Source organism: Ixodes scapularis, unplaced genomic scaffold, assembly GCF_016920785.2.
Source record: "Ixodes scapularis isolate PalLabHiFi unplaced genomic scaffold, ASM1692078v2 ptg002371l_1__unscaffolded, whole genome shotgun sequence".
In the NCBI taxonomy this organism is placed as follows: Eukaryota; Metazoa; Arthropoda; class Arachnida; order Ixodida; family Ixodidae; genus Ixodes; species Ixodes scapularis.
This window is the reverse complement of record NW_024610243.1, coordinates 197,633-223,613: the sequence shown is the minus strand read 5'-3', so window position 1 is coordinate 223,613 and position 25,981 is coordinate 197,633. Positions and strand designations below refer to the sequence as shown.

The 25,981-nt window shown below is 46.6% G+C and overlaps 2 protein-coding genes across 2 annotated transcripts; one reads left to right on the top strand and one right to left on the bottom strand.

Annotated features, from left to right (window-relative positions):
• Positions 1-1,665: 1,665 nt before the first annotated feature.
• Positions 1,666-25,981, top strand: LOC115316987 (huntingtin-interacting protein K). Its single transcript, XM_042288371.1, has 4 exons — positions 1,666-1,720; positions 1,810-1,975; positions 7,164-7,271; positions 25,853-25,981. The coding sequence occupies exons 2-4, from the start codon at positions 1,829-1,831 to the stop codon at positions 25,946-25,948; spliced, it is 351 nt and encodes a 116-aa protein (XP_042144305.1). The 5' UTR covers positions 1,666-1,720; positions 1,810-1,828; the 3' UTR covers positions 25,949-25,981.
• LOC115327077 lies at positions 18,323-19,603 on the bottom strand. The gene has a single exon (XM_029988011.4). The coding sequence runs from the start codon at positions 19,246-19,248 to the stop codon at positions 18,505-18,507; it is 744 nt and encodes a 247-aa protein (XP_029843871.2). The 5' UTR covers positions 19,249-19,603; the 3' UTR covers positions 18,323-18,504.

The window sequence follows — 25,981 nt, the reverse complement described above, 5'->3', positions numbered from 1 at the left end:
CATTCGCCGAAGAAGTTTTTTGAAGACTCTGTGTATTGTTGAGACTCGCCGTTGTGAACACGTGGAAAAGTTTACGAAAGTGCAGTGTCGCAGGAAAAAGGCACAACGCGTCGAAAGGAAGGGCTGGCGGCGTGTTCAAAGCATCCTTGGCACGCCGAAGTGCCGTGTCTCTGTGCCTTCGCGCGCTTGGATACCGACCAAGAACCGACGCCGTGTGAATGTGTTTAGCGAGTGCAATGTGCGTGAAGCCGTATCAAAAGGTACAACTCGTCGAAAACGTGTCGCCGGTGTCGCGGCGTGATCAAAGCTTCCTTGGCACGCCGAGTGATGCATCTTTGTGCCTTCGCACGCTTGGATACCGGTCAAGAATTGACGCCGCGCCAAAGTTCTGAACGTGTGTCGCGCGTAGATGCCTTTAGATCATTTATATATATCGGCCACGGAGTTCTGGATCGTCCAGCTGTTCCGGTGAGTTGCTATCAATAAAAGGGGGAGATCTGTACCTGTTCTTATGTACTATATTAACCATGGCTATGTCCCAAATCTACTCTAATAGATTCCGTGGGAGCACGAATAGGGCAACGTTGTGGAGCCAGGGGGGTTTTCGAAAGCAAAAGTACAAGACGGCGAGAATGAAAATCTTTGAAGCGCGGCCGATATGGTCGTGTGCAATCTGTTGACCAATTACAATTAGGCGAGCCGCGCTCAAACGTCAAGTGCAATAATAAGCCAGCACTGATCAGTGATGAGGAGCTGTTGTGCACGGTATTGTGTAAATCGTCTAAGGACGAAAAAAAGACGTACCTTCCCCCCCATCTTCCGTCGCTAGTGGACGCTGGATTAAGCTCGTTCCTAAACCGCGAGAGGAAAAGACGCTGATCCAGAGGCACGAACAGCTTCACGCACATTGCACTCGCTAAACACATTCACACGGCGTCGGTTCTTGGCCGGTATCCAAGCGCGCGAAGGCACAGAGACACGGCACTTCGGCGTGCCAAGGATGCTTTGAACACGCCGCCAGCCCTTCCTTTCGACGCGTTGTGCCTTTTTCCGGCGACACTGCACTTTCGTAAACTTTTCCACGTGTTCACAACGGCGAGTCTCAACAATACACAGAGTCTTCAAAAAACTTCTTCGGCCAATGACGACGAACGAGTAGAAAACGTGTCGTCAGCACGCTGGAAAACCGCAGCAAAGGCTAGCAAAAACGGCAAATCGTATCCCAAGCGAGTGCAGCCCGGTGGCTTCACTTGCGCTGCAGCGAACAAGCGGGGAAGCGCGATCCAGCAATTGTCATAGAGATCAGTGGTATGTAGGCTCCCCTAGAGCCACTAAATAAGCCGCGTAGCTTATTTAGTGGCACTAGGCTCCCCAATACGAGCTAAGCCTTTTTCTTTCTTTACTTTTTCCTCAGGTAAGTTCGCTCTTCGCAAATTTAAAAAAAAAAAAAAAAAGAAAAGCACCATCTGTGGGCAACGTTGCACAAAGTCGTAACGTGAAAGGAAATTTTCCGGTCGATTTAAAGAGCCTGGCGTCTCCTTGTTTCGCCCTGCAGTTTGTTTGGTTTTAAAGACAGAGTATTATAACAAGACATTATTTTATTTACGTTGTTCACTTTTATGCCGCTAGGGTCCACAAAGGTTGTTTCAAAAGAAAATACAACATGGCGGCCTTCTGAAGCGCAGCCAGCGTGTGGAGTACGGCGAAGAAGCACGCGCTTGTCAGGGATTTCTTCTCGAAGTTTTGCGAGTTTAGTGGGTCTAACTTGACGAAGTGTACTTATCGTGCCACTCTTGTGCGTAAATATAGGACCTGTCCAAATAGAAGAATGTCGGACGACATCGAGGACGCCGCGGGAGACGAAGAGCAGAAGCCGCTGAAAAAGGTCGCCAAGCATGATAGCGGCGCCGCTGACCTGGAGAAAGTCACGGATTATGCCGAGGACAAAGAAATTCGCTCCCAAGACATCATGTGTGTACGTAGAAACTTGCTTTCTAATTGCTTGAATCGTCCTTCGTAGTCTAGTGACTGTGAGCGTGCCGCTGTGTAGACGTTTGCGTCTACACAGCATCGGCGTTTGCCGACGCTGTATGCAGATCTGGCGGGTGGGCTGCTGAAAACCGTAATCTGTGTAACCCGAAATTGATGGATCCTGTTGCAGAAAAATGAGACAATAGCGTATCCGAGAAAAGGGGCTGAATGGGACTTACAGTGATTACGGGTGGAAACCCGCACAATACTTGAAATTGGGAGAAAAGACGACATCATACTAGAATACTGAGGTGGGCTAGTTGGATATACATGATATAAAAATTAAATAGCGCAAACGTTAGACAAAGGACAGAACATGTAGGTAGACAGTTGTGAGTTAGCGCTTGTCCTGTCTACATGTTCTGTCCTTTGTCTAACCTTCGCACTATTTAATTTCTAGCGACATCATACGGTGTGCGTCGTCTTCTTTTTTTTCTCTATTGTGTCTTGTGCACTTCTAATAACTTCTAAAAAGCACACATCCCGTTCGAAAGTGCAATGAATAATCTAACCACTATTTAACCTTTGTCTAGAGAGTTTGTGTTAAGAATGTTTATGCAGGTTACTGAGAAAGTGACAAGAAGGAATGTAGTCATTTTCCTTCCTGTGTGAGCTGTGGCGTCCACTTAGCGGGCCGGAAAAACACAAGAACATTGAACTACTGCTAATGTGGAGGTGTTTTAGGTTTACACTTTTTCTCCCTCCTTTGTCACACCCACTCCGACACTCCCAAGACATAGGAAGATGAATATGCCTTTCCTTTGATAACAACCTTTTCCTCTACACCAGGGGTTGGCAGCTCTAGGCTCGGGGGCCGCTTGTGGCCCGCGAGGCTATTTTATGTGGCCCCTGGCACAAGTCCGTTTTGATGTCAAATAGGGTTAGACGGGAATAAGGAGCACTTCCAATTGGCAATGTCGAGCATCCCCATACTTATTGTAAAGTTCCAAAAGAATGCCAACCCATAATGAAGAGATAAATGGTCAAAATTATGGGGTGGGCTATCTTTGGGGATGCCACTGCAAAACTTTATAAAAACTTAGGGATAAACAGCCTGACACCGGCTACAAACCAGTGATGCAGGAACTGATACCGCAGTTCACGGTGCGATAAACACGCAGGAATTCACTACAAACTCCCGTGTCTAGGTAAAGGATACCGCAAGTTGCGGACGCTGCAGATTCAAGTTTTATGGTGCAATAAACATGCGGGAATTTGCTACAAACTTGCCTGTCACGGGTACCGATATTGCATGCACAGTTTGCAGGCGAAAACGCGGGAATCTGCTACAAACTCGTATGTTACGGGAACAAATACCGCAGATTGCGAATGCAGCAGAATCATATTTTACGGCACAATATATACTCAGGACCAACTCGCACGTTACGGGAATCAATATCACGCGCACAGGTCGTGGACAAAAACGCGGAACCCCGCTGAAACTCTCATGTCACGGGAACGGATATCGCGGACACAGGAGATTCACATTTCATGATGCAATATACACACGGGAACAGCTCGTGTGTTACGGGAGCCAATATCGTGCATGCAGATAGCGGACAAAAACGTGGGAACCCGCTATGAACTGGCTTACCAGACATACCGGTACAGCAGGTCGCGCAGCAAATGCGATTCCCGTCGTACATCGCTTGACGTCCGAGAATTGGGGGGTGGGCAATGTTTCAGAATTTTTATGTTAGAAATGTTTAGCCAGAAAAACAGGATGGGTGATGTCTCGGGGGCGGGCATTCTCTCAGAACTTTACGGCAGGCAGAGAATGTCTTCACTTCCTTTTTGCTTTTCCTCCCCCCCTCTCCCCCCCTCTTCGCAACTTTCGATATGGCCCTTTCATGCCAGCTTCATGACGACTCCTCTTGCCGATGCCAAGCTGTACAAATAACTTCTGCACAGACCTTGCTTAATGAAACGTTGGCTGCTGCTCTAATGATTTTAAGTTCCAACAATGCAAAACTTGTTAACACAGCTTCAGTGAGAGTTTTAGCCCAGAGACAGATGCTCTTTGTTCAATTTGGTCGCTTCGTGGAAACGTCATACGAACATAAAATGAGCGAAGAGCTGTGATTTGTTTCCGCTCCCCTAATGTCATGTTGTGGGCATCCAATAGAGGCAAACATCACAAGTCCCGAGCCCACTGGATGGCTCAGATAACCGATGAGATGACGGCCACACTGGGATGTATTTATGTACTATACTATGTTTACTCCAGAGCTGACAGGACTGTGGGAGCCACATGTTTGCCGGACCTGTCACCTACCCTTTATCACCTAACCCCTCCTTGCCATGGATATGGGAAACGGTTACCGTTGCGGTGAACGATAGACGTGCAACTAGTCCAACCAGTACATAGCTTCTGCCACCCTGTTGTGGTAGGGGTGAATGGAGTATGGGGCTGTTCGGCTGAAGTTTTGCCACGCTTACGCAGTGCCACCCCTCCCCCTGGCAAGGCGTGCCCATACTAGTTTGGAGCAGATGATGCAAAAGTTTGACATGGCTTGTCACGTCAGCCACTGGCTTTAGAAAACGGGATGCGAAGGAAACGGGATGCCGAAGGGTGAGGGACAGGGAACCTGGTATTTCTGTGCGATTTACTGCCGAAACAGCCTCTTGGACACGAAGGAAGGTGTCTGCTATGAAGTTTTACTAATTTTTTGAGAGACGGTTTTAGATGAATAGCCAAGAAGCATGAACTGACTGCTCCAAGGGCAGGGTAAATGACCATTTTTTCGTCAATTCGTATGAATTAGTAGTGCTAATATGCTTAATTGCCACCTTAATACATCTCGAGTTTCCCCCTGGCTGTTGACGAAATAAACCAGAATATGAGGTGACCCAAATAAAACAATGAGAACCTAGCCCACCCACCAGCATTGTTTTCTGATGCTTACATTAGAAAACGTGTAAAAGTGTAAAAAGACGCCAGAGATAAAATGAGGCAGAGAATTGTAGTTGACATTGCGCACTGACTTCTATGCATTGTTTAAAAGAAATTGCCACTAGTGGCTATATGCTAGGTTTTTTTATATATTTTGCTAAAAAGATGTAAAACTTGCCATACATCAAGCATAGTTACTTTCCAAGGAGCTCTAGAAAATGACAACTATTTAGACATTAGAATGTACCTGAATCTGAAAGTTAAATAAATAAAAATTTTAAATAAAAATCACAGTTCATTACATTTCTAGCAGTGCAAGAGAAGTAACATGAAACCCTTTTCGTGTGCATGGGTTTGAAATATATCAGGTATAACTGCCTAACAAGAAAAAAGGACAGAAAAGGATTTTCACACACAAAAAGTTATTTATATTTAGCTGCAATTAGGCTCAGATTATCCTTTTTGGATCCAACACCTTACAGTGTCATAGTGTGTACTTTGTCACTTTGTCATTGACTTCGTCATTCAACCAATTCTTTTTGTTGATTTTGTCATTCAACCCATTCACTTTGTTTTTGACTTAGGTAAACTTTGTCATTCAACCCGTTCAGATTACCTATTCACCGATGTTTGTTTGCAAACAAGCTCACTACCACCCCCTATCGGCGGACCCCTGCGCGCTTCCGGTTTTCCTCTTCTTTTCCATTTGTCTCTCCTTTTGTTATTTGCACTATTTTGTACAATGCACTAATGTTCTTACAAACATACTACAGAAACTTTTCTGAAGGAAACACTTCTTACCCGACCGCTGTGCAATGCTGAAGAATAAATAAATACACTACCGGAAGTCTACTGGGGCATCAAATACTGGTGGCGCCCTCGTGGTATCAACTCCCACCGAATGTGGTGAATTAACAAGCTAGTGGTAGCCATGTTCACGTCCTACTTCCATTTTTTAACGGCTTGCCTCATTGCTGTGGTCTGGCTGTGCAGTTCTCGTTGTTGACCACACACATAATTTCAAATAGCTGCTGCATGCATACAACAGCCAGTCATTCCAACTTGGGAAGTGCACTTGCCGGAGTTCAAGAAGCGTGTGTGACTGCGCAGCTGTATACGAAACGGCAATAGATGCATCTTCATCTGTGTCCGAATCGCTCCGACTTCCTGGAGCGAACGAAACCACGCAGAAAAGCAACATTTATCTTGAGGCAGATGTCGTAGACGGCACTCTCCTAAGCCTTCTTTGCAGACCTCTCGGGAAAAGGCCTGCATCCTTGACGACCATAGTGGGTGCATCCTCGGTTGAAGCCGCAACAAATTTCTGCAGCGGAACATTAACCCTTTTCAGCATCGTCGAGGAAGAGATTTTTATGTTACCACCACAAGTATTTTCAGTTAAGGCCGACTTACAGAATTGTCTTCTGCCTGGAACAAACAGGTTCCCAGTTTCCTTCTCTCCGTTCCCTCTCGCACACTTCCCTCCCCCTCTTTTCACAGGAGTGGGTCTCTGAGCTGCTCTCTGCAGAAAGGGCAAGGGTCTGCCTCTTTCACAAATGGAAAGGAGGAATAGAAGGAGAATTTCCTCCTTTCTGACTACTCGTCGGCCTTTAGCCGGAACCACGATGTGACGATTTGTGGTTTGACATGAATGTTTGTAGATGTTTCAAGTGCTAAACAGTGTGCTTTGGAGCTCTAGGTTCCCCCAGGGCCAGAGCTTAGCTGTGAAACACGGCACTCAACTGAATGTTGCGACAGCAGGAAATGACCGACTAGCCATTGGTGTTTCTTGTTCTTTTTTCACGAGCTCGTGTGGAGAGAGATGAAATTTAGAAACTCTCATTCACACCACCTGGGGAGTTGAGTGAAACTCACATACTCTGGGGCAAGACTTGGGGCTCCCTTACAGTGATCATTCGGCTTTTATTTGTGCACCAAAGTTATGGCCTGCCGGTTGTTTTTAAGCACATGGAAGTTAGCATTATTGTCATTGCTCTTAGTAAAATCCCTGTTAAGTTTTGGAAGCCAAGCTTTCCGCACCTTCCAACAAATATGACTGAGAAAAAAAAAAAGATTGGACCACTAACGAAAATATTGGGCTCATTTAAGTAAACGTTCAACGCTTGAAGGTTAGACAGTGTAATGCTTTAAGCATTAGTTGATACTGTTTCTCAGCCTAGAAGGGTGCAATCTATACGTAACCTAGCAATCACTAATGAACTTTGTGTGTTTTTTTCAGGCGATGTCCCTTATCGGAGACAGGCATTCAAAAGAAACAGCAGAAAAGGCAGCCCGGCAAAAGGAACTGGCGAAGGTAGTCATAAAGAAGGAAGACGTCGAATTGATCGTAAGTGTTGTTCGAGGTGGGGTTTGCTGTCGCCCGTCCGAAGGCCCGGGGCTCAGGCTGACTTCGTTGCCCGAAGCGAAAGTGGGACACAAAGAAGCAGACTGAAAGTCTAGTTTATTTACATGGGTATAGGTAGTAGCAATAACCGAAAAAACAGAGTGCAAACAAAGGACAGCCGGACAGGTCTTCATACTACCAAAGTCAGAATTCTGGGGCCGTTGTGCCATTGGTTGGTAAGTCTCACCCTTCTAAAGTGTGTTTTCATATTGTAACCCTCGTCTAAGCCTTAGACATGGATGTTGGTCTTCTGAGAACGAAGGCGTCAAGTGAGAGATTGTCTTACTCGCAGAAGGCATAAACATGACACATGTCACATCCATGCAGGATTGTGTATATGCAACCACCTCAGATGTTACTCAGCCAGTAATGTCAGTTTCCATTTGAACCGGGGGCCGAGAGAAATGCTACTTCTGTTACCAGGTCATGCAGGTTGAACGTGCCCAAAGGGTTAGAACCACACGTCAACCCAATCAGTGTTCATGACTTGTCGCCGTCCACACAAAAAATTCAAGGGCGATTTCAACAGTAAGTTGTGACTGCACCTTCCTCATGCAAGTGGTGTCACTGTTCTTGGTTTAGAACTATGGAGTGTGCATTGAAACACATCAAGGAAAGGTGGTGATGTGTCTTGGAACAAGATATGGGGAAGAGGCTATGAATCAGCCCTTTGAATTAATTAGAATGCTTTAAGAAAGTATCTTAAAAGAGTTCGAGAGTGAGGAAAACAGAAAAAAGGGGACACCACCCGCAGAATCCCCTTTTTCTTTTTTGCTCAGTCTCGAAGTTTTTCAAAAATGAATTGTCACCAGCTCGCCCATTGCTTGTATATTTTATCACATACCTTCAACAATGTATGTTTTATAGTGGCACAGTTAGTTTGAGCACCTAATGTATCGAGTTTGTTCCAATCTCTGGCAGCACTCAAACATTGTCATTAGAACCATCAGTCTAATGAAATGTACTTGCCTCTGACATCATCTATGGTGCTTAATTTCTAACAAGTTGAAGAAAATTGCGAATATGTGACAATGACTATTACTTGGGATAACTGCGACAGGCAGTTTTCATCTATACCTTTGGATGAAGCACGTGTTGCTCTTTCAAAAAAGCTTTTTTGACTGCTTGTCATTCTTTTTACTCACACAGTGCATGCTGGGACTAATTTCTTGTGACATCTACAGTGCATTGAAATTTTTTTGAAAATTGGGGTATGTCAGACTCAGTGGTGGTTGAAAGACATTTTATTATTTTATTATTTTAATTTACATATTGCAACACAATTGAATAGAGCCTGGCTTTGACCAGTTGCATTCATCTAATTTCTGCTCTTTTTTAGTAAATTCCAGCCACCTCTTTCACTCCTGTTTACCACTTGCATATGTCATATTTACATAATCTGTGGGCGTCCACTTACGTGAAGAACACTGCAAAGTAGAGCGCTCTCCAAAGCTTGCTATTTTGAGCTGCTACGTTAGGGACCGTTTAAAGACTATCGTCAGGCTCCGATGGAGAGGAGACAATTTCAGATCTGCAGCCACCCTGACTAATCTTAGAGCAATGTTATCTCATATGCATGGGGTACTTGGACAGCTGGGTCAGACCTCTTTTAGGCCAGAAAAAATCAACTGACCTTTGCACGTGCTAAACATGGCTCTCCTCTAGTGCTCCCCGTAGACTCAGACAAGGATCCTTTTTCTTTGATCTCATGCAAAGAGGTGTGGTATATTCTGGCACAGAGGTACAGTCGGGGACAAAAGTCTCCAGGACGCTCGTGCTGCGACTGAAACGCATTGCTCTGCCATCTGCCGGTGGGTCGCCTGGTTTCAAGATCACACAAAAGTGCATGCGCGTCCTACTCTGCCTGCAAACATGTGTGTTTTCCCGCTCTTCTGCGGCGCGTCGCCTAACTCAGAATCGGGCGCGTGGTACCGCCTCGGAGATAGCGCTTGCGGCTGACGAGTGTCTGCTACACATTCCGAAACTGGAGGTACCGCCTGCGGCATTGCGCCAAATTTTGCCGTGTCAGCGCAGCTTGCTTTCTAACCAGTTGAGCTTATTGCTCAGTTGAGCTGCCGTGACTCCTTGCTTTATAGGTGCCATGTCGGTAAACCCTATCTCCGGGCGGTACCATGCGCCCGATTCCGAGTTAGGCGCCGCGCCGCAGAAGAACGGGAAAACACACATGTTTGCAGGCAAAGTAGGATGCGCATGCACTTTTGTGTGATCTCGAAACCAGACAACCCACCGGCAGATAGCACAGCAATGCGTTTCAGTCGCAGCTCGCGCGTCCTGGGGATTTTCGTCCCCGACTGTACATAACTGCTAATAATCAGGATCTTGGGGGGGGGGGGGGGGGGGGGGGGGGTTAAGAAGGACTATGCCACAGCTCCACGATTGAGCTGGACGACGACGTGGAGCTCTGGCCCCATGCGCGGGCTGCGAGCTCTCGGGTGACCAAACCAGCCATGGCAAACCGGGCGGCTTACGTAGAATAAGACTTTCGGGTCCTTACCACTCTTGTAAGGTGGTTCAGTGGCAATGACTAATGTAGATTTTTTCACGACGGAACCACATTAAATTGAGAAGCAAGCAGAGATGGCGTCACGCCCACCTGAGTTTGATGAAACAACGAGCACCTGGAGTATGTACCAGATACGCCCGAAGGCTTATTTGAAGGCCATGGTGTTACGAATCCGGGGAAGTGCCGCGCCCTTCCGATATCGTCGCTCAGCAACAACATCGTTCGCATGCTGCAAGGGCGCTGCGAGTTGACGTCTGTCAACAGCCTGAGCTACGAAAAAGTTGTGAGTTACTTTGAAGAATGCTATAATCCCCAAGTTAAAGAAATGGCTGCCAGCTACGTGTTTTTTATGCTGAAACAAGAGGAAGGAGAAGAGGTTCCAGAATTCGTAGTTGATCTGCGGAGTCTTGCCAAAAATTGCAATTTTGGCGAGACCTTAAATTGCACAATGCGGGACTGAATCGTCCGTAGCATCCGGGATGACCAGGCATGTCGTTTCTTACTCGCACTTACGAAATGAGCCTAAAAGAAACTGAAGAACTTGCAGTTTCATCAGAGACAGCCGGCAAGAACGCCCGAGCAACGAGGAAAAGAGGTTCCATACACGGAGGTGGTGGTGTTCATTCCATCTAAAGTCGGCACAAAAATTGTTGATTTGCTAGACAAGGTACTGGCGTAGTCTATCCTCGCAAGTTGTCCTGGAGATGCGACACCCACCATGCGGCAGACGAGTGCCAGCACCACAACTCCGCATTTCACAAGTATGCCAGGACCTGCCGCGAGAAGGTCGGAAGCTGCGCATGTTTGTGGACATTGGATCGCCGGTGAGCATGATTCTCGAGAACATTTTCAAGAGACTCTAGAAGTGGTGGCCTGCATTGAAGAAGACTCCCCTTCGCTTGTCTTGCTTCCTGGGGCCTCTGCCGGTGCTCGGTAGAATTCCCACGAGCGTTGAACACAACCAAACGGTAGTGAGGAGCGTGTTGGTTGTCGTAGATTGCAGAGGACCCTCACCTTGTGGCTGTGACATGATCCAAGCATTGAACTACACGGGTGTGTCTCTGCTGGAAGTGGGAATGTACCCCACATTAACGTGCTATGCAAAGATGCCTATGTGCACGATTTGCTAGAAGAGTTTTTGGGCATCTTAAAAGAGGGGCTGCTGTGACGGCCCACCCGTGAAGATATACAAGAAAGAAGCTCTCCTCCTCGGCATCTGTGAGGCGCGCCCAGTGCCATAAGCGTTATGTGAAAAGGTATCTGCAGAACTCAACCGTTCTGTACGGGGAGGTACAGAACGGTTGAGTTCTGCAGAACCCAACCATTCTCTTCGAATCACATTTTGGTGTGGGCCACACTAGTGGGGCCAGCGGCAAAGAAGAACAGTGAGATAAGACTGTAAGGCGATTTCAAGCTACCTGTACAGTCTGCTGCACACCTGGAGCACTATCCACTGCCGAAAATTGATAATGTCTTTGCGTAGCCGTGCATCAAAAAACGATACGTCGACGCTCTGGCGGGTGTTTTAGTGGCTACGAGACAATGGCCTCAAGTCAAACCAAGCAAAATGCAGGTTCAGAGGGAAACAAGTGTTGTTTTTGGTACACAAGATAGATGCCATGGGTCTGCGCTCTCAGCGAAACAACATTGAAACAGTGACGGCAGCGCCGAGACCGACATCGGTGAACGAGCTGAAATCCTTCCTGGGGTTGGTCTTGTATTATGCCAAGTTTTTACCCAACCTGAAAATGACCTTGGCTCCGTTATACCGGTTGTTGACAAAAGGAGCGCATTAGCAGTGGGGTGAAGGCCAGGAAAGGTTCGTCCAAGAGACCAGTCACGCCATGAACGAGGCGGATTTTCTTCTCCACTACGACTCTCCGAAGCAGCCGCGGCTGGAATGCGACGCTTCACCCCATGACCTCGGGGCGGTGCTCTCGCATCGCATCAATGGAAGAAATCTCCCGATATCGTTGCATTCAAGGATCCTGACATCTGCGGAACTGGAAAAGGAGGCCCTGGCCTTGGTCTTTGGAGTTTAGAAATTTCGAGTATATCTCTTTGGCAACTGTTTCACTCTGGTAACGGACCACGAACCACTAACGGCGTTGTTTCATCTGAAGCGGCCAATTCACCAAATGGCGGCAGCCAGAATCTAAAGGTGGGCGCTACTTCTCTCAGCGTACCAGTGTGACATCCACTATCGGAATGTACAGCAGAATGCTAATGCCAATGCACTTAGTTGTTTGCCATCGCCAAGACAAGAGGATTACAGCAGTGCAGAGCTCATAGCATACGTGCTGTACACTCGGGACTTAGACAACGGGATCCTATTGGCCAAGCAGTTGGCAGCCCTGACCACCCAAGACAAGATCCCTTGGCAGGTGAAAGAACAGATCCAATGTGGTTGGCCACTGCATTTGGCCACGGATCAGCAGCCTTTTTTGCCGTACTTCGCCTGTGGAAACGAGCTTACGGTGAGCCACGATCTCATCTACTGGGGTCATCGCGTGGTTTTACCAGAGGCTGCAAAAGCATTCATACTGAAGGAGTAACACTATCGATACCCATCTTGGGATCACAGCAATGAAGAGTCTGTCCCAGACAGTTTTGTGGTACCCAGTTTAGATCAAGACATTGAGATACTTGTAAAGGACTGCCCAAAGTATGTGCAGTGTTGGCCAATTGCCGCGGCGCAGATCCCGTCAAGGTGGCCGGAGTCTAAGAAACGCTGGTGTCGCCTGCCCTATCGACGGAGACATGGTTTTTGTCCTGGTTGATTTGGAGAGAGTGGATTTGGGCTGTACCAATGTAGACGGCAACAGCGTGTACTACCATTGATGCCCTCAGGAGAATCTTCGCTCGTCTCGGCCTGCCTGAAACCCCCTTATCAGACAGTCACCCCCAGTTTTCAAGTACGGCGATAGCTTGATTTCTAGAACAAAGCCATGTGTGTCATATGACAACAGCACCGTATCGCCCACAATCGAATGGGCTAGCGGAGCGGGCAGTTCATGCCCTTAAAGAAGGTCTGAAGTAAAACAAGCGAGACACACTGCCAAATCGCATTTCAAAGTTTTCTTATTTTGTTGCTGATCTACTTCAATCAAGACCAGCAAGTCGCCGGCAGAGATGCTGCTGGGATTTCAACCGAGGACAAAACAAAGAGGCTACATTCCAGGTGACAAATAGCCAGAGGATGGCGTGACCCTTTTATTGTCCCCATCCAACAAATCCTTGCTACTTGCTTCGGGAACGTATGTCTTGTCACATCATTATCAGCTCGGTCCCAGAGGGCTGCTGGGAACGGACGGTGGTACCTACGCAAGGGAGGCGAATGACCACACTGAATACGCCAGATGGGCAACAACGGTGGCACTGGGGTAGGCTGCAAAAGCGATACACTACAGAAGTGCCACAATTGCAAGAACGGGACAGCCAGACGCAACAGCCCGAGGGTCGAACGGAGGTTGACGAGCGCACGAGGCAGCCAACAACGGAAGACGGCAGCTCTCGTGACCGGTCGGAAGCGGAGCTGGCTGACTACTCAGTGGGGCCCTGACGGTCAATGCACAAGAGAAAGACTCCAGGTAGCTTGAATTTTGTAGGGGGAAGGAGATGTTGTGCAGCCGGATTACACCACAGGCTCCACGGGTGAGCCAGACAATGACAAGGAGCTCTAGCCTGATGCCCGTGCCACGAGTTCGGTGACCGAACTGGCCATGGCAAGCCAGGCGGCTTATGTAGATTAAAGCCTTCGAGTTCCTACCATCCTTGTACGGTGCTTCACCAGAAACATAAAAAGAGACTACCCATGCATACAGTGTAATCCACTTATAACAATACCAGATGCAACAATCTATCACTTGTAGCAATCAGTTTCTAGACTAGAAACAATCAGTTTCTTGTCCAGATACAATAATAATCATTTATAACGTTTGAAATTTCTAGTTTTCTCATTATTGTTATAAGTGGATTGCACTGTATAATGTCAATTTCAGTGGCAACATCTATTTTGCCTTCCTTATTTCTAAGGAAGGCCCACAATTCACCTTCAGGTGTGCCAAGTCGGTCATCATGACACCAAAGCGCTGAAGGCAACAACAACCCTCCACCATTCAGCTAATTACAGGAAAATCCACAGAACCAGCCGGCCGCCCCGACTCTACCTAATCCCCACATCTCGATCATCCCTCCTCACATGAAACCCACAAAGCGGGACAACCGACGTTCGAAAAACTTTCATCCCTTATTGCTCGTTGAAGGCATCCTGCATATGTATACTTATATTTTTTCAACGACATTTGAGGCCAACTTTTTATGCATTGGGGAGAGCAAAGATAAAATAAACTTGGTACCGTGGCATGAATCGTCTGGGAAAAATTTTGGAAGTTTAACAAGCTTCTCGAACCACTGTAACTCAACCCAAAAAATGAAGTCGCGACAGAACTCTCCACGAGCAACTGGAGGAGAAAACAGTGCAGCACTTGGGACAATCACAAACCTATAAAGCTCTTGGTTGTCTCGTTCAGCAATGTTGGCAGGTTACTGATACAGTTTGGTTTACTGTTTATATTAATACTTTCGATCAGGATTCTTTTATTCATTGCATGTCTCTTTCGAAAATAGTGCACAACTTTTGCAGTTACTAGGATGTTTCGCAATTTAAGACTTTTTGGGATTATGAAGCCACAGCCCTTTAATGCTCGACAATGCTGTAGAGCTGTCTTCTTGCATAATATCCAAACTATATTCATTGGCAGGCTCAGAGTTCAGGGGAAGCTCCTTCCACCTCTTTCCACTATAGCAGAGTGAATGCTGGACGATGTCACCTCCTCTCCAGCATTCGCTCCGACCACAGGTAGTTGGGCGTTTGCACTGTCGTTCGCAGCAATTCTCAAAATCAGCAAGATCATTTGTTTTAGGCAGTTTGGAACGGTGAAAAACTAAATTTCTTCAAGTATCAGACATACCCTGCCCTATTTTCAGGAAGTTACTTGCAAGCTGTGGCCATCTTTTTCTTTGCGATGATGTGCTCAGTCATGTTGTAACAGGCCACACAACTGCAAGGTCAGAATAAATTGTGGGATCGCTACTTCCAAATTAGGCTTGCTCTGCCAGGACAGTAGGTGTGAAATCTCCTTGTAGAGTTAACTCAGAATTTCCTAAAATCTGCCAGTGCTTTTAGTTTGTTGTATTGCCCACAGAACTCAATCGTTCCTTGACATGTTGTCAGGTAGCGCTTGTTGCTCAGGAAAGAAGTACTTTTTGCACCGGACTTTGTTACCCTGGTCCACAACTCAAAAGACTAGACACGTTAAATGACTGAAAACTAGCTTGGCTGAGGCTAGGTTCTTCAGGTCTAAAACGAGGGATGCTGCCTACGAAACTTTTTGGGCAGAAGATTCAGTGACCTCTTGCGTACTGATCGAGCGTCACTCGTTGTGTCAATCCTAGAGGACAAGTCTCACTCGTGTTTTTGTTGTAGTACTCGTCTTGTGTGCCCTGTGACAGGTAGCACCATAGTCGACTTAGCCCTAAGGCCCCTATATGGGAAGGAGGCAACAGTTACCCCTCCTCTGTGTTTGCGCTTCAGTATTTGGTTCCTCTTACTGATGCATGCTTCTGCCTAAGGGTTACCAAAGCGGCCAAGGTCACTCAAAAAGCAAGCGAAGCCTCTGTGCACATAACCACCAGCAACTAGAGGGGTATTTACATGGAGGATGCTTTTCCCGTTGGGATGTGTGTGACGTCAGATATCGGCTGAACTAAAGCCTCTGTATCTGGCAAAAGTGGCGCATTCTGTTCGCTCCTACTTTAAAAAACCCTCGTTACCCCATTTCTAACTTCCGGTATGCGATGGAGGCACCCTCTGAATGTTCCCTAGCGTCTCGATGTCTCAGTCAGCTCAAGCGGCGCGATGCCGATTGTGTGGACCTTTACTCGTCATATAAGTGTGGCAATGACCTAAATTAGAGCCCACATTTGCATCCGACTGCTCTGACGCTGCTCTAGATCTGTTCGTCCAGCCGTGGATCCCAAAAGCGATTTCGATAATCGTCCCTACCGAGTTGCATTATCGGTCAGTGTCTCGTGGGTACCTGTCCGCTCCTTCGGCTTCACAGGAATCAGAAATTGTTTTTAATCATCATATCAAACTGCCAAATTAAAATTATATTCTCCATGATTTCAGATCACTCGCTACTTAATCTTAATGTATGGTGAGAAAAAAGCATACTCGTGCTTGTCGCACTGGTTTCTCTCGCACTTATGTTGAAACGAGGTATAGCTACATCCACACGCTCGCAGCCACGAGTGTTGCAAGCTATGAATTTTCTGCGAAACGAAGCATGGTACCCGAGCATGTACGCCACACTTGACAAGCGAGCGTACTCTGCACCTCCGGACGCACCCACAACTGGGAGCGACGCCGATGCTCCAAACACGAGCAGGCAGGCCATTTTGAAGGAAGGTTACTTCCATGGCACAGGCATGTGTACATACGAAGTCAGCAGTGCTGTGCTCGCTATTACATCGCTCGTGCTTACGGTGGAATAGAGTGCATAACTCGCTCTAAACAGCTGTCTTTTTGCATACTGGAGAGCTCTGTACAGAGCACCTACATCACATTACTTTGCGGCTCCTGTCGGGTGGAAATGTTTACGACCGATTTGGTGAAGCAAAATATGCCTCCGAAGTTCATTTTCCGTTCAAGAGGGAACAAACACTGAAAGGCTCTCCGGCCGACTTTTCCACAGGCAAGGTAGCCTGTTAGCTGCAGCGTAGCAACAGCTTGGCAAAGTAATGGTGGTCGAAAGTTCAGAACCGAAAGCAGGAGGTCATGTGACTTGGCTGACCAATAGTATGCACGGTGGCTTGTTCAAAGAATTGTGCCACTTTTCCCAAGATGATGAGGCTGTAGGCGGAACCAGCGGGACTCTTTCCCCGACTCAAGCCTTCACACGAATGGCGGGAAGCCGAGAGAACTGTCAGTGTTATCAGATGCATTTCGCGATCGCATTCTCACTAGCGGGGCTCGGTGCGTGGTGGCAAAAATAGAAAAATGAAGGCGCACGTGAAGTGGCAATACGCGATTATAGCGGTAGCACTGTTAGATGAAAGAACATGACGAACTGCTTCCTCCTAAAAAGATGCTTCTTGTATGGGTGGATGCAACACAAAGAAGGTGCAATCCAAAACCGGCTATGTGAAGAGCAGCTTGAGGACGGCATCGATGAATATCGAAGACTCCATCGAGTGCCTCGGATGATGTGCGCAACAGCGCAAGCCACAACAAGTTGGGCGATCGCAATGTCACCGCTGGTATCCCGCTAAGCAAAAAAATAAGTAAAGTTGCCAGACACACAAAGAAAATACCACCAATTGCAAAGAGGTCCCACGCCAAGGCGGGGACTGTTTTTGCAGCCTGGGCAAGAGCTGTCCCATTCCCCTGGGATGCCTACATCGGCACGGCTCCGCGCAAAGGCGCGACTTTGTTACCATGTGATGCGCATCCCTGGGAGTTAAGGAAGGGACTTGTCTCCTGTGCGGGGGGGGGGGGGGGGGGGGGGGGAGAATACTTCTGAACGCAGCACACTCCTCTCACAGTGATCATGTCATCTCCTACAGATGCCTACTGTATTTAAGCCGAGTTTTATAAAAAGTGAAAGCCTTCTAGGCAGGAACACTTCGGCACGATTCTCGGGTTTATTCCAGGATTGATAGCTGCCTCCCGTGCCTGAGTTGGTCTAGCTAGCTGCTCGGTCACCCGAACCCATTTTTTTTAAACTCTGTTCTCATACGCTCTGCACGTTGCTCTTTCAAACCACAAGGTCAGGTGGCACCTTCCCTATGGATTGCCTGCGGTGGCTCTTAGTACTTATTGCAGTTCATCTCAAGTTGAAACGGAGTATGAGGGCTAAAAGTACCTAATCACTCCAACAAACAACTGGTCACATATTCGCCGCATGCTTTGTTATTGCGCAGTAGCTCATGCCACCAGGATTAACATAGCATTTGTATCATGCTTTCGATACATACTGTTTGACGTAAACAATCTTTTTTTTTGGGGGGGGGGGGACAACATTATTGCGCATTTTAATAATGAAGAACTCAATGCATATCTCCAGGTTTTTGTGTTTGGTCATAAATGGTACTACCGTAAAATCCTGAATTAACGCCCCCCTTCTCGCCGTAGATAATTGGCAAAAAAAGTGGGGTGGGCGATCTTTCAGTATTTAATAACCAAAATCACAAACAAAAATCGAGTAACGCGTGCGCCAAAGCAGCGTGGGTTTTTATTTCCCTAGCTCTCATCGCTGAAACCGTCAAACGACACATCGCTTTCGCTATCGAAGATTAAATCTAACGCCTCGTCAATGAGGCTCTCGGGATCCTCGGGTCCATTGGTTACCGAAGCCAAACGGTCGTTGAGCTCGCCGTCCTCGGAACCATCAAGCCTTGTGGATATTCCGCACCGTTTGAACGAACTCCGCACGGTATCCTCGGAGACGCAGGCCCACGCCTGAGCCACGAAGTCCACAACCTCTTGACGCAACAGTCGCTCTATTTAAAAAAAAAAAATGCTGTCAGCCTTATTTTTACGTATTTCTAAGGCTTTGTTTCGACATTTATACCCTGAATGGTGATTAATTACAACATACCTGGAATCCTTAGAGAAAAGAGTACTCTGGGGGGAATCCGGCCGGTTGGCTCCTTCAGTGCGATCAAAGCAGGTAGCTTGATGCCCGCTGCCGTCGCGCGCAAGGCCACCGTCATCCCTCGCCGAGCACAGCCGGTGTTGGCGATGCGAATACTCGACTCGCCGACAGCATTGTTGGTTCTCGCAGCAGGGCAATCCATCCGGACCATAGTCTGATCCATGTTGGCTATGTTGTAGTCCGAGTAGTTGTGCTCCAGGCGCAGAGTTGACACAGCCTTTCGGAACACCGTAATTGCTTCAACGTAGTCGGCAGGCAGCTTCTGACTTTCGTTGGTCCCCACCCGCATAGACACATTAAATCGCTTCTTCCAGTTAGCTATGTACTGGCATGACGCTTGGAAGTTTCCTAGGCCCATCTGTTCTGCCAGTTTCCGCGCATGCTCTTGAAGCAGGCGATTTCTGACTGCTCGACCGGCGGATCTCTCAGTCTCCAGGAAGTCCATCAGTGCGTCGTCGATTTCTTCACTAAAAACGGGTCGTCCCCTACCTATTGCTCTCTTCAACTTTTTCGTTCCATGGCATTGTTGTAGAAGTACTTGGTAGCTCGTATTCCATTCCCGTACACGCTTCCGGTCAACTTCGAAATGGCGCGTAGTCTTGCTCACGTTAGCTCCGTTCTTGCGGTGCCATTCCACGACTTCCACTTTCTTCTGGATAGTATAGCTGGACCTCATCCCGAGTATACACAAGAAGCGTCTTCACAGTTTGCTGGTCGAAAGATTTTCTGGGGTTCTCGGGCGATCTGACGACAACCACTAAGTGACCTTCAACGCTTTCCTGAAGTCATTCAATAAGTGACCTTGACCGCTTTCCGGGTTCGTTCCGTTATCTTATCTCCCTTATTGTGTGTGGCCTCTTCTTTTTGTGAAGGGAATCCTAGGCTTTCCAAACCTTCTCCCCTACCCTCCGGCACCTTTCTCAACCTTCGGGCATCGCTATTTTTGGAAGGTGGGCGACCTATCAGTATTCGAGGGAAACACGTGTTCGAACATAAAAGCGGAGTGGGCGATCTATCGAGTGTGGGCGCTATTTCAGGATTTTACGGTATGTCTTTTTGAGACCTTGCAGCACTCTGTCATATCAGTTTATTATCTAACAAGGGTGGGTACTTATTGGAGATGAGTGAGGAATGAAGAGAGAGTAAGAGATTCAATCACAAAAAGGAGCGTCTCGACCCACGGTGCATCTTGTGTAGGGATGTCGCGAACCACCCCAAGTTCGATTTCGAAAGGTTTCGATATTTGCGAAGCGAACTGAGGTTCGATTTCGAAAAATTCGATATTTTCGTACCGACCCAGGTTCGAATTCGAAAAATTCGGAACTTTCGATCACAGTGGAGTTTCGAATTTGAAAAGTTCGAAGCTTTCACGGTTTCTAAAATTTCGGATTCGAATATTTTTTTACTTTGGGTTTGATAAATTTGAAGATTTTGAAATTATTTGGATATAAAATTCGAAAACTTCGAACGCTTCGAATTTTTATAGACATGAAGTTCGAACAATTCGAAGATTTCGAATTTCTTTCTGCATAAAGTTCGAAAAGCTTGAAGCTTTCGATTTTCTCTTAACGCTAAATTTGAAAAAAAAAAACTTCGAAGATTTTGAATTCCCTTCTAGTCCAAGTTTTCAAAGTTCGAAGTCCGGTTTTCAAGTTCCTCCACAGTTTGTTTCAAATAACGTTTTCACAACTCACTGGCTTTCACAAAATCAAGTTTAGAAAAGTTAGGGTGTGATATTTGGTTTTGCGAAGTTGGTCAGGCAATTAAATGAGACGACGAGTGACCCGGATGTGCTGGAATATTTGCCAATGCAGAGTGACGTGTGACCATGGATCAGAAATTCTGACCGCCAGTCCGGGGGGGAAGGGGGGGGGGGGGGGGGGGGATGGTCTTTAACCTGCATCACGCAGTAGTGATCACGAACAAAACTGTTTTATAAGACACATCCAGTTCGAAACGGCCAGGGACGAGCAGGAGGTTGATGCTCAGAAAAACCTTGAAGCGACCTGGTAAACTACCTGGTAGTAATCCGATCGAACGCCGCCTGAGTGACGCTGGCATATAGTAAGTTAAGTTTGTAATAGTCCTGGAGGTTTATTTTCTGGGACGGAGGAATCGCCTCGCAAAAAGCCGACACAACTTGAGGTTGAGGAGCGTTCTACCATACAAGTGGCGTCGGAAGAGGAAAAACGGGGGGTAAGAGGATAGGGGGGGGGGGGGGGGGGGGGGGGGGGGCTTCAGTTCTCTTTTTCCTTTTCCAGATATTTCGGACTGTTAAAGAAAACAATACGGGGAAAAAGGGCGCGGTCGAGCTTATTTTAATCTGAAATTATTTATGCATATGTATAGCTACTGTCGCTCTTCACCGCATAAAAGATTGCGTAGATGGTCATTGTTAGAAACTCATTGTCAGAAGGCACTATTTGTCATGTGCTTAGTGGTTCGGAAGTTCAAAGCTATGTCTTTTCGACCTAAATACCAGTGCCAATAGTAAAAAAAAAAGATAAATAAATAAATAAATAAATTTGGGGATAAAAAGCTGGAGAAAAAAAAAACTCAAGAATTCGCCGGAAGCGTTCTATTCTTGCATATTCAGAGGTTCAGAACTTCGAAACAAGTTTCTTTTACCAAAATGTGTACAGGCTAAAAGAAACACGTCCCAGGAATGTGAAGCGAAAAAAAAAAAAAGTTTTCTTTTAATGACGTGCTGAACTTGAACACTATTAGAAATCTTCTGCCATGAGTTAATTTATTCCTTAGCGTGAAAAAACAATAAATACATTATTTTGTATTCTGCAGATGGCAATGATATGTACTGTCTGTGGTGTTAATTTAAATTTATACCTCAAACAACTTAGACGAAAATAAATATCAAGTTTAGGGCATAATTGCATGTAGATACATGTTTGGACATTTGTTCGAAACTTACGTTGAATAACAATAATCACATCTCAAGACGGCACTTACCTAGGCTATACATAGATCATTCTTAAGAAGGTATAACATCTTTACCACAAATCGCTTCGGCTAGAGCGCGCTTCAAATCTGGCACAAACGATAATCGTCAAAAACCCGTCGTCCTTCCTCGCCCTTTCGGGAATTTATTTCTTTAAAACTGAATAAGCATGTCAGAACATTGAAACGAACGGCATTGCCTTTCGTAAGGAACGCAGCACCGCATGTAAATGTTCAAGAAGAAAAAAAAATTACGAATGTAACTCACTACTTGAATTCAAATGAAACCTTCCGCTGGTCTTTCGAAGTTCGACGAATGTCGAACTTTGACCCTAAAAGTTTGAAGTTCGTCGAACTTCTGACTTTTCAGGAATTGAAAGTTCGAAACGTTTCGAATTCTCTCGATAAATAAGTTCGAAATTCATCTAATTTTTTGGTCAGTCAAGTTCGGAAGTTCGACAAGCATCGAACTTTGCAGCGCAATGAGTTCGAAAGCTCGAAAAAGATCGAATTTTTTAGCGTAATAAGTTCGACGGTTCGAAAAACGTCAAACTTCTTAGCTTAAAAAGTTTGAAAATTCGACTTCCGTCGAATGTTACGATGTAGACAATTCGAAAAATCGAAATCTTTCGAACCTTTCGAACCGCTTGATTGGATCATCGAAACTTCGATTCGAAAAAAGTTTGCGGCATCCCTAATCTTGTGTGCATAGCTCAACCTTTTGTAGCTTCTGTGTTCTGTGTGAACTGCACACAATATGGACCCTGAATTGAAGCGTCAGCTTCTTGGCCGCTGCGCGGAAAATTTGTTTTGTGACACGCTTGTTCCAATTAGGCTGTACAAAAAAAACATTTTTTCTTTGCAGTTACCTTTTAATACACAGTAAGGGTTCTTTCGCTCGGTCTCCTTGCGCCGTCCGGGTTGCCAGGTCCGGATGGGGTGAAAGACTTCGTTGTGGGAAGCTGGGCAGGTCTTGCGTTTAGACGAAGTTGCTTCCCTTGGCCGTCGACGACTAATTCGGTTGAACTTGGGAATTACTTTTAAGAAACAATTTAATACTTTGTAGCGAATGGAAATACAAAGGGAAATAATACTGCAGAATGGTAACTTCTCCTGCACGGGGTTGGGAAAGAGGTGGTCGGGTGTTAGTCTATCCAAGCTCGGGAGTTGGCTGGCTCCTGGGATTACGTCCCGATTACGGGGACAAAGGTCCCTTGGAATCCCACGACCTGACTCGATTACGGAGCAACAGCTCTCGAGCCTCAGCACGAACTAAACTCACTCGCTGAGTTTCCTATCAAAGTCATTCGTTGGTCCGTCCCCTTTTTGGTGGACCGGCGAATCCTCGATGCGTCGTGAGACAGGCGTTTCCCGCTGCCAACCAATCGGCTCACTTTCTCGCCACATGGCAATTGCTTATACTCCCGGGTGGGAACCCACGGTCTGCGTACATCTCACGGTCAAAGGTCGGGCTGGTTCGGATGCAAGCAAAACCATTTCTCGCAGAGTGAACAACCGACCCCAGTGTGGCTAGCTCAGACTAAGTGAGCCATCCCGTAATTCATTCCGCCATATGCGGTCTGACGTTGCCGTTATGCCGCAACCCCCCCCCCCCCCCCACACTTGGGCGAGAAAAACTAAACTGATGTAAATGCACCGTGTAAACAGCGCCGGCCAGAGCTACTGCGTTCTGGTGGTGGTGGTGGTATAACTTTATTTTCCGGGCCCGGAATGTACGCTCAGACTCTCTCGGCAGAAAACGCGCGTTCCAAACCTCGCGTCGCAAAGTACACTTGTCTGTCGAGGTCGCCGAACAGGGGAAGTGTTTACACCAACGCTTTACTCCCAGCCTAATCTCCCTGGTGCTTGCGGCCCACCCGCGGAGCCCTCGTCGATCCTTACATACACCTTTTTTTTTTAGGGTAAAACATAGTTTTCTAGGAATAAATCTCTATTTTCATGAAAACTGGCTAGAGGTCTTCTCTATCCAGCCAGAAACAGCCGTAAGGCATAAAATTTTTGTGCAACATCCAGTAAGGGTAACTACAATGTATACAACTGAAAGTAGTATATTTTCTGTGAAATACAAAAAGAAAATGCTTTGTTACCCATGCCTTGAAAAAAAAAATCATGATTGCCGAGCAATAACTTTCTGCAGGAGCACTCCCCAGCTGAGGAAGTAGGATTGAGCTAGTCACTCTCGATACCAGAGTTTTTGCAACACTGGAGCACATTTTAAGCCGTTGACCGGTTGTACTGTTCCCTTTTCATATTGACTGTACAGCCACTTCCATCCATTTATTCTCGTCGTTTGCAACTTTATCTTAGGAATTCTCCAGTTCCCTACTGTCATCTCATTTTCACCGCTCATTTTTCCAACTGATCGGACAGGCTCGCCGGCTGGAAACTCAACGAACCGACAACTGAAGTCCGGCTGAATTTGCACGAACAGTGAGCAGAACATCAAGCACGGTTGGCAAATTGTGATCCGCAACCGTGTTAACGCGTGGACTAGTTGGACTAGGATAAGCTGCAGGAGTGTTTCCGATTTGGTTAGCTCGCAGGGCATCCTAGGACTCGGTGAGAAGTCGAGTTAAAGCATTCGTGTTTGTCCAGTGCACCTCGCCGGACTGTGTTAGGCAACGTAGTAAATGCAGCGCCACAGCCCCAATATCTGGGAGAGAGGAGCCCAAGATGGAATGGAAAGAAGTTCACAGAATAGATTTCTGCTTGACAGAATAAGCTGTTTGCACGTCGGCCTAACAGCAATAAATGTTTGTGTTTTATTTCCACTAATTCGGTCCCTCGGTGTAGTAGCAATGTGGGTCAAATGTTCAGTTCCAGATACAGGTGCGAACGTTCCTACCATAGCAACGAATTTAAGAAATTGTTTCCACCGTGATCCTCGTAGATAGACAGCAATGCGTCGAACAACTTTAGCCTAAGTTGCGCCTCCTTTGCGGAGCCGTTTTAATGACCACAGCGCCGTCCGTCTTCATCCGAGCATATCGTAGAATCTGGAGTCGTCTGGTTGGGCCAATTGACTGCATTCGCCGGGCTGCTAACTGAACCGAGCGTATGTTGCGTAGCACCAATGTCGTCGCAAGCAGACTTGCTGTTTTCAGTTTTGTTTTGTCCTGGGGACTTGATTTCGTCTAATTTGTTGTGTTAGTGAAACTTCAATGTCGAGTGCAACTTTCCTTTAGTGATGGACCGAATCTGCCGAAGTTGAGATTCGGCAAAGTTCGGCACATGCCAAACTTTGGAAAGAAAGTTTGGCAAAGATTCGGCAAATGCCTGCGCATGCGCGAGAACGTGACGGGGCCGTGGATTGCAAATGGACGCTGTGCGGCCGTGCGGTTACCATCGTACAGTGTAGTACAACCAGCAGTTATGGCGAGGTGTGGAGTAGGCAACACGGCAACTGTGCATTTGTGAGCCTTTGCAAGTGTGGTTCTCTTCAATATTTTCTGCCTCAAGTGCAAGATCGACCAGTAATTTACGCAGTCCACTGCACAAGTGACAGTACACCAACCACATGAAAACCTGCAACTCTCTCAGAAGGCACGATATGCCCCATGTGAAAAGGGGGTTGTATATCATATTCCCTTATAATGTGGCAAGTGTTACATTGGCCGAACCGGCAGATGTATTAATGACAGGACAAGGGAACACGCAGCATCTCTAAAAGGCACAACAGCAGGTCATCTACCAGCCCATTGCCACAACTGTGAATGCAGTGCAGAGTTCAGCAGCGTCACCATCATCGCAAAACACAAGAACCAGTATGCACGAGAGATTCTCGAAACCATAATCATAGAAGAAAACGAAGCAGTGTGCATCAGCGAGCCTTCAATCAAGCTCAATACCAAAGAAAAACAGTATCTGCGGTGTTTTATGCCCCGGTGAAGTGTAGGTGATTCAAATTTAAGTTAGGTTTTACAATATAAGTTGTGTGTTTTTATGTGGCTTTTAAAACAAAAAAGGAAAAAGCAGAAAGTCAGGGTTCAAAAAGAGGAATAAGTTGGGCTAGTTGGTAAATGAAATGGTAAAACAGAGTTAAAAGGTTAAAGCACAGAAGAAAGAGATGTACAGACACATAGCACTGTGTATCTACATGTCTTCCTTGTGTCCTTCGTCTTTTTAGTGCTCTTTTACCATTTTATAGGATTTTCTAACTGTCCGAGGCACCTTGATATGTTGCTAGTCACAATAATTACAAGAATGACGTGATGCTGTTCCAGTGCAAAGGCATGGTTCGCCACTTTTGTAATTAATACAGACTGAAATTTACTTGTTGAATTAATAACTGTATTGCATTTCAGGTTCAAGAGATGGAAATCCCTCGCCACCTTGCAGAACTCAAGCTGCGTGAGCACCAAGGCAATGTTGTCGATGCCCTCATAGAGCTTACCAACTGACAGACTATAAGTAAATTAAACCCGCAATTGTTC

Excerpts from the sequence above, each read along its gene's own strand:
- LOC115316987 (XM_042288371.1), top strand. The coding sequence starts at position 1,829 with ATGTCGGACGACATCGAGGACGCCGCGGGAGACGAAGAGCAGAAGCCG. Across the intron at positions 1,976-7,163 it reads GCTCCCAAGACATCATGTGT|GCGATGTCCCTTATCGGAGA; the intron begins GTACGTAGAAAC and ends TGTTTTTTTCAG. Across the intron at positions 7,272-25,852 it reads AGGAAGACGTCGAATTGATC|GTTCAAGAGATGGAAATCCC; the intron begins GTAAGTGTTGTT and ends ATTGCATTTCAG.
- LOC115327077 (XM_029988011.4), bottom strand. The coding sequence starts at position 19,248 with ATGAGGTCCAGCTATACTATCCAGAAGAAAGTGGAAGTCGTGGAATGG.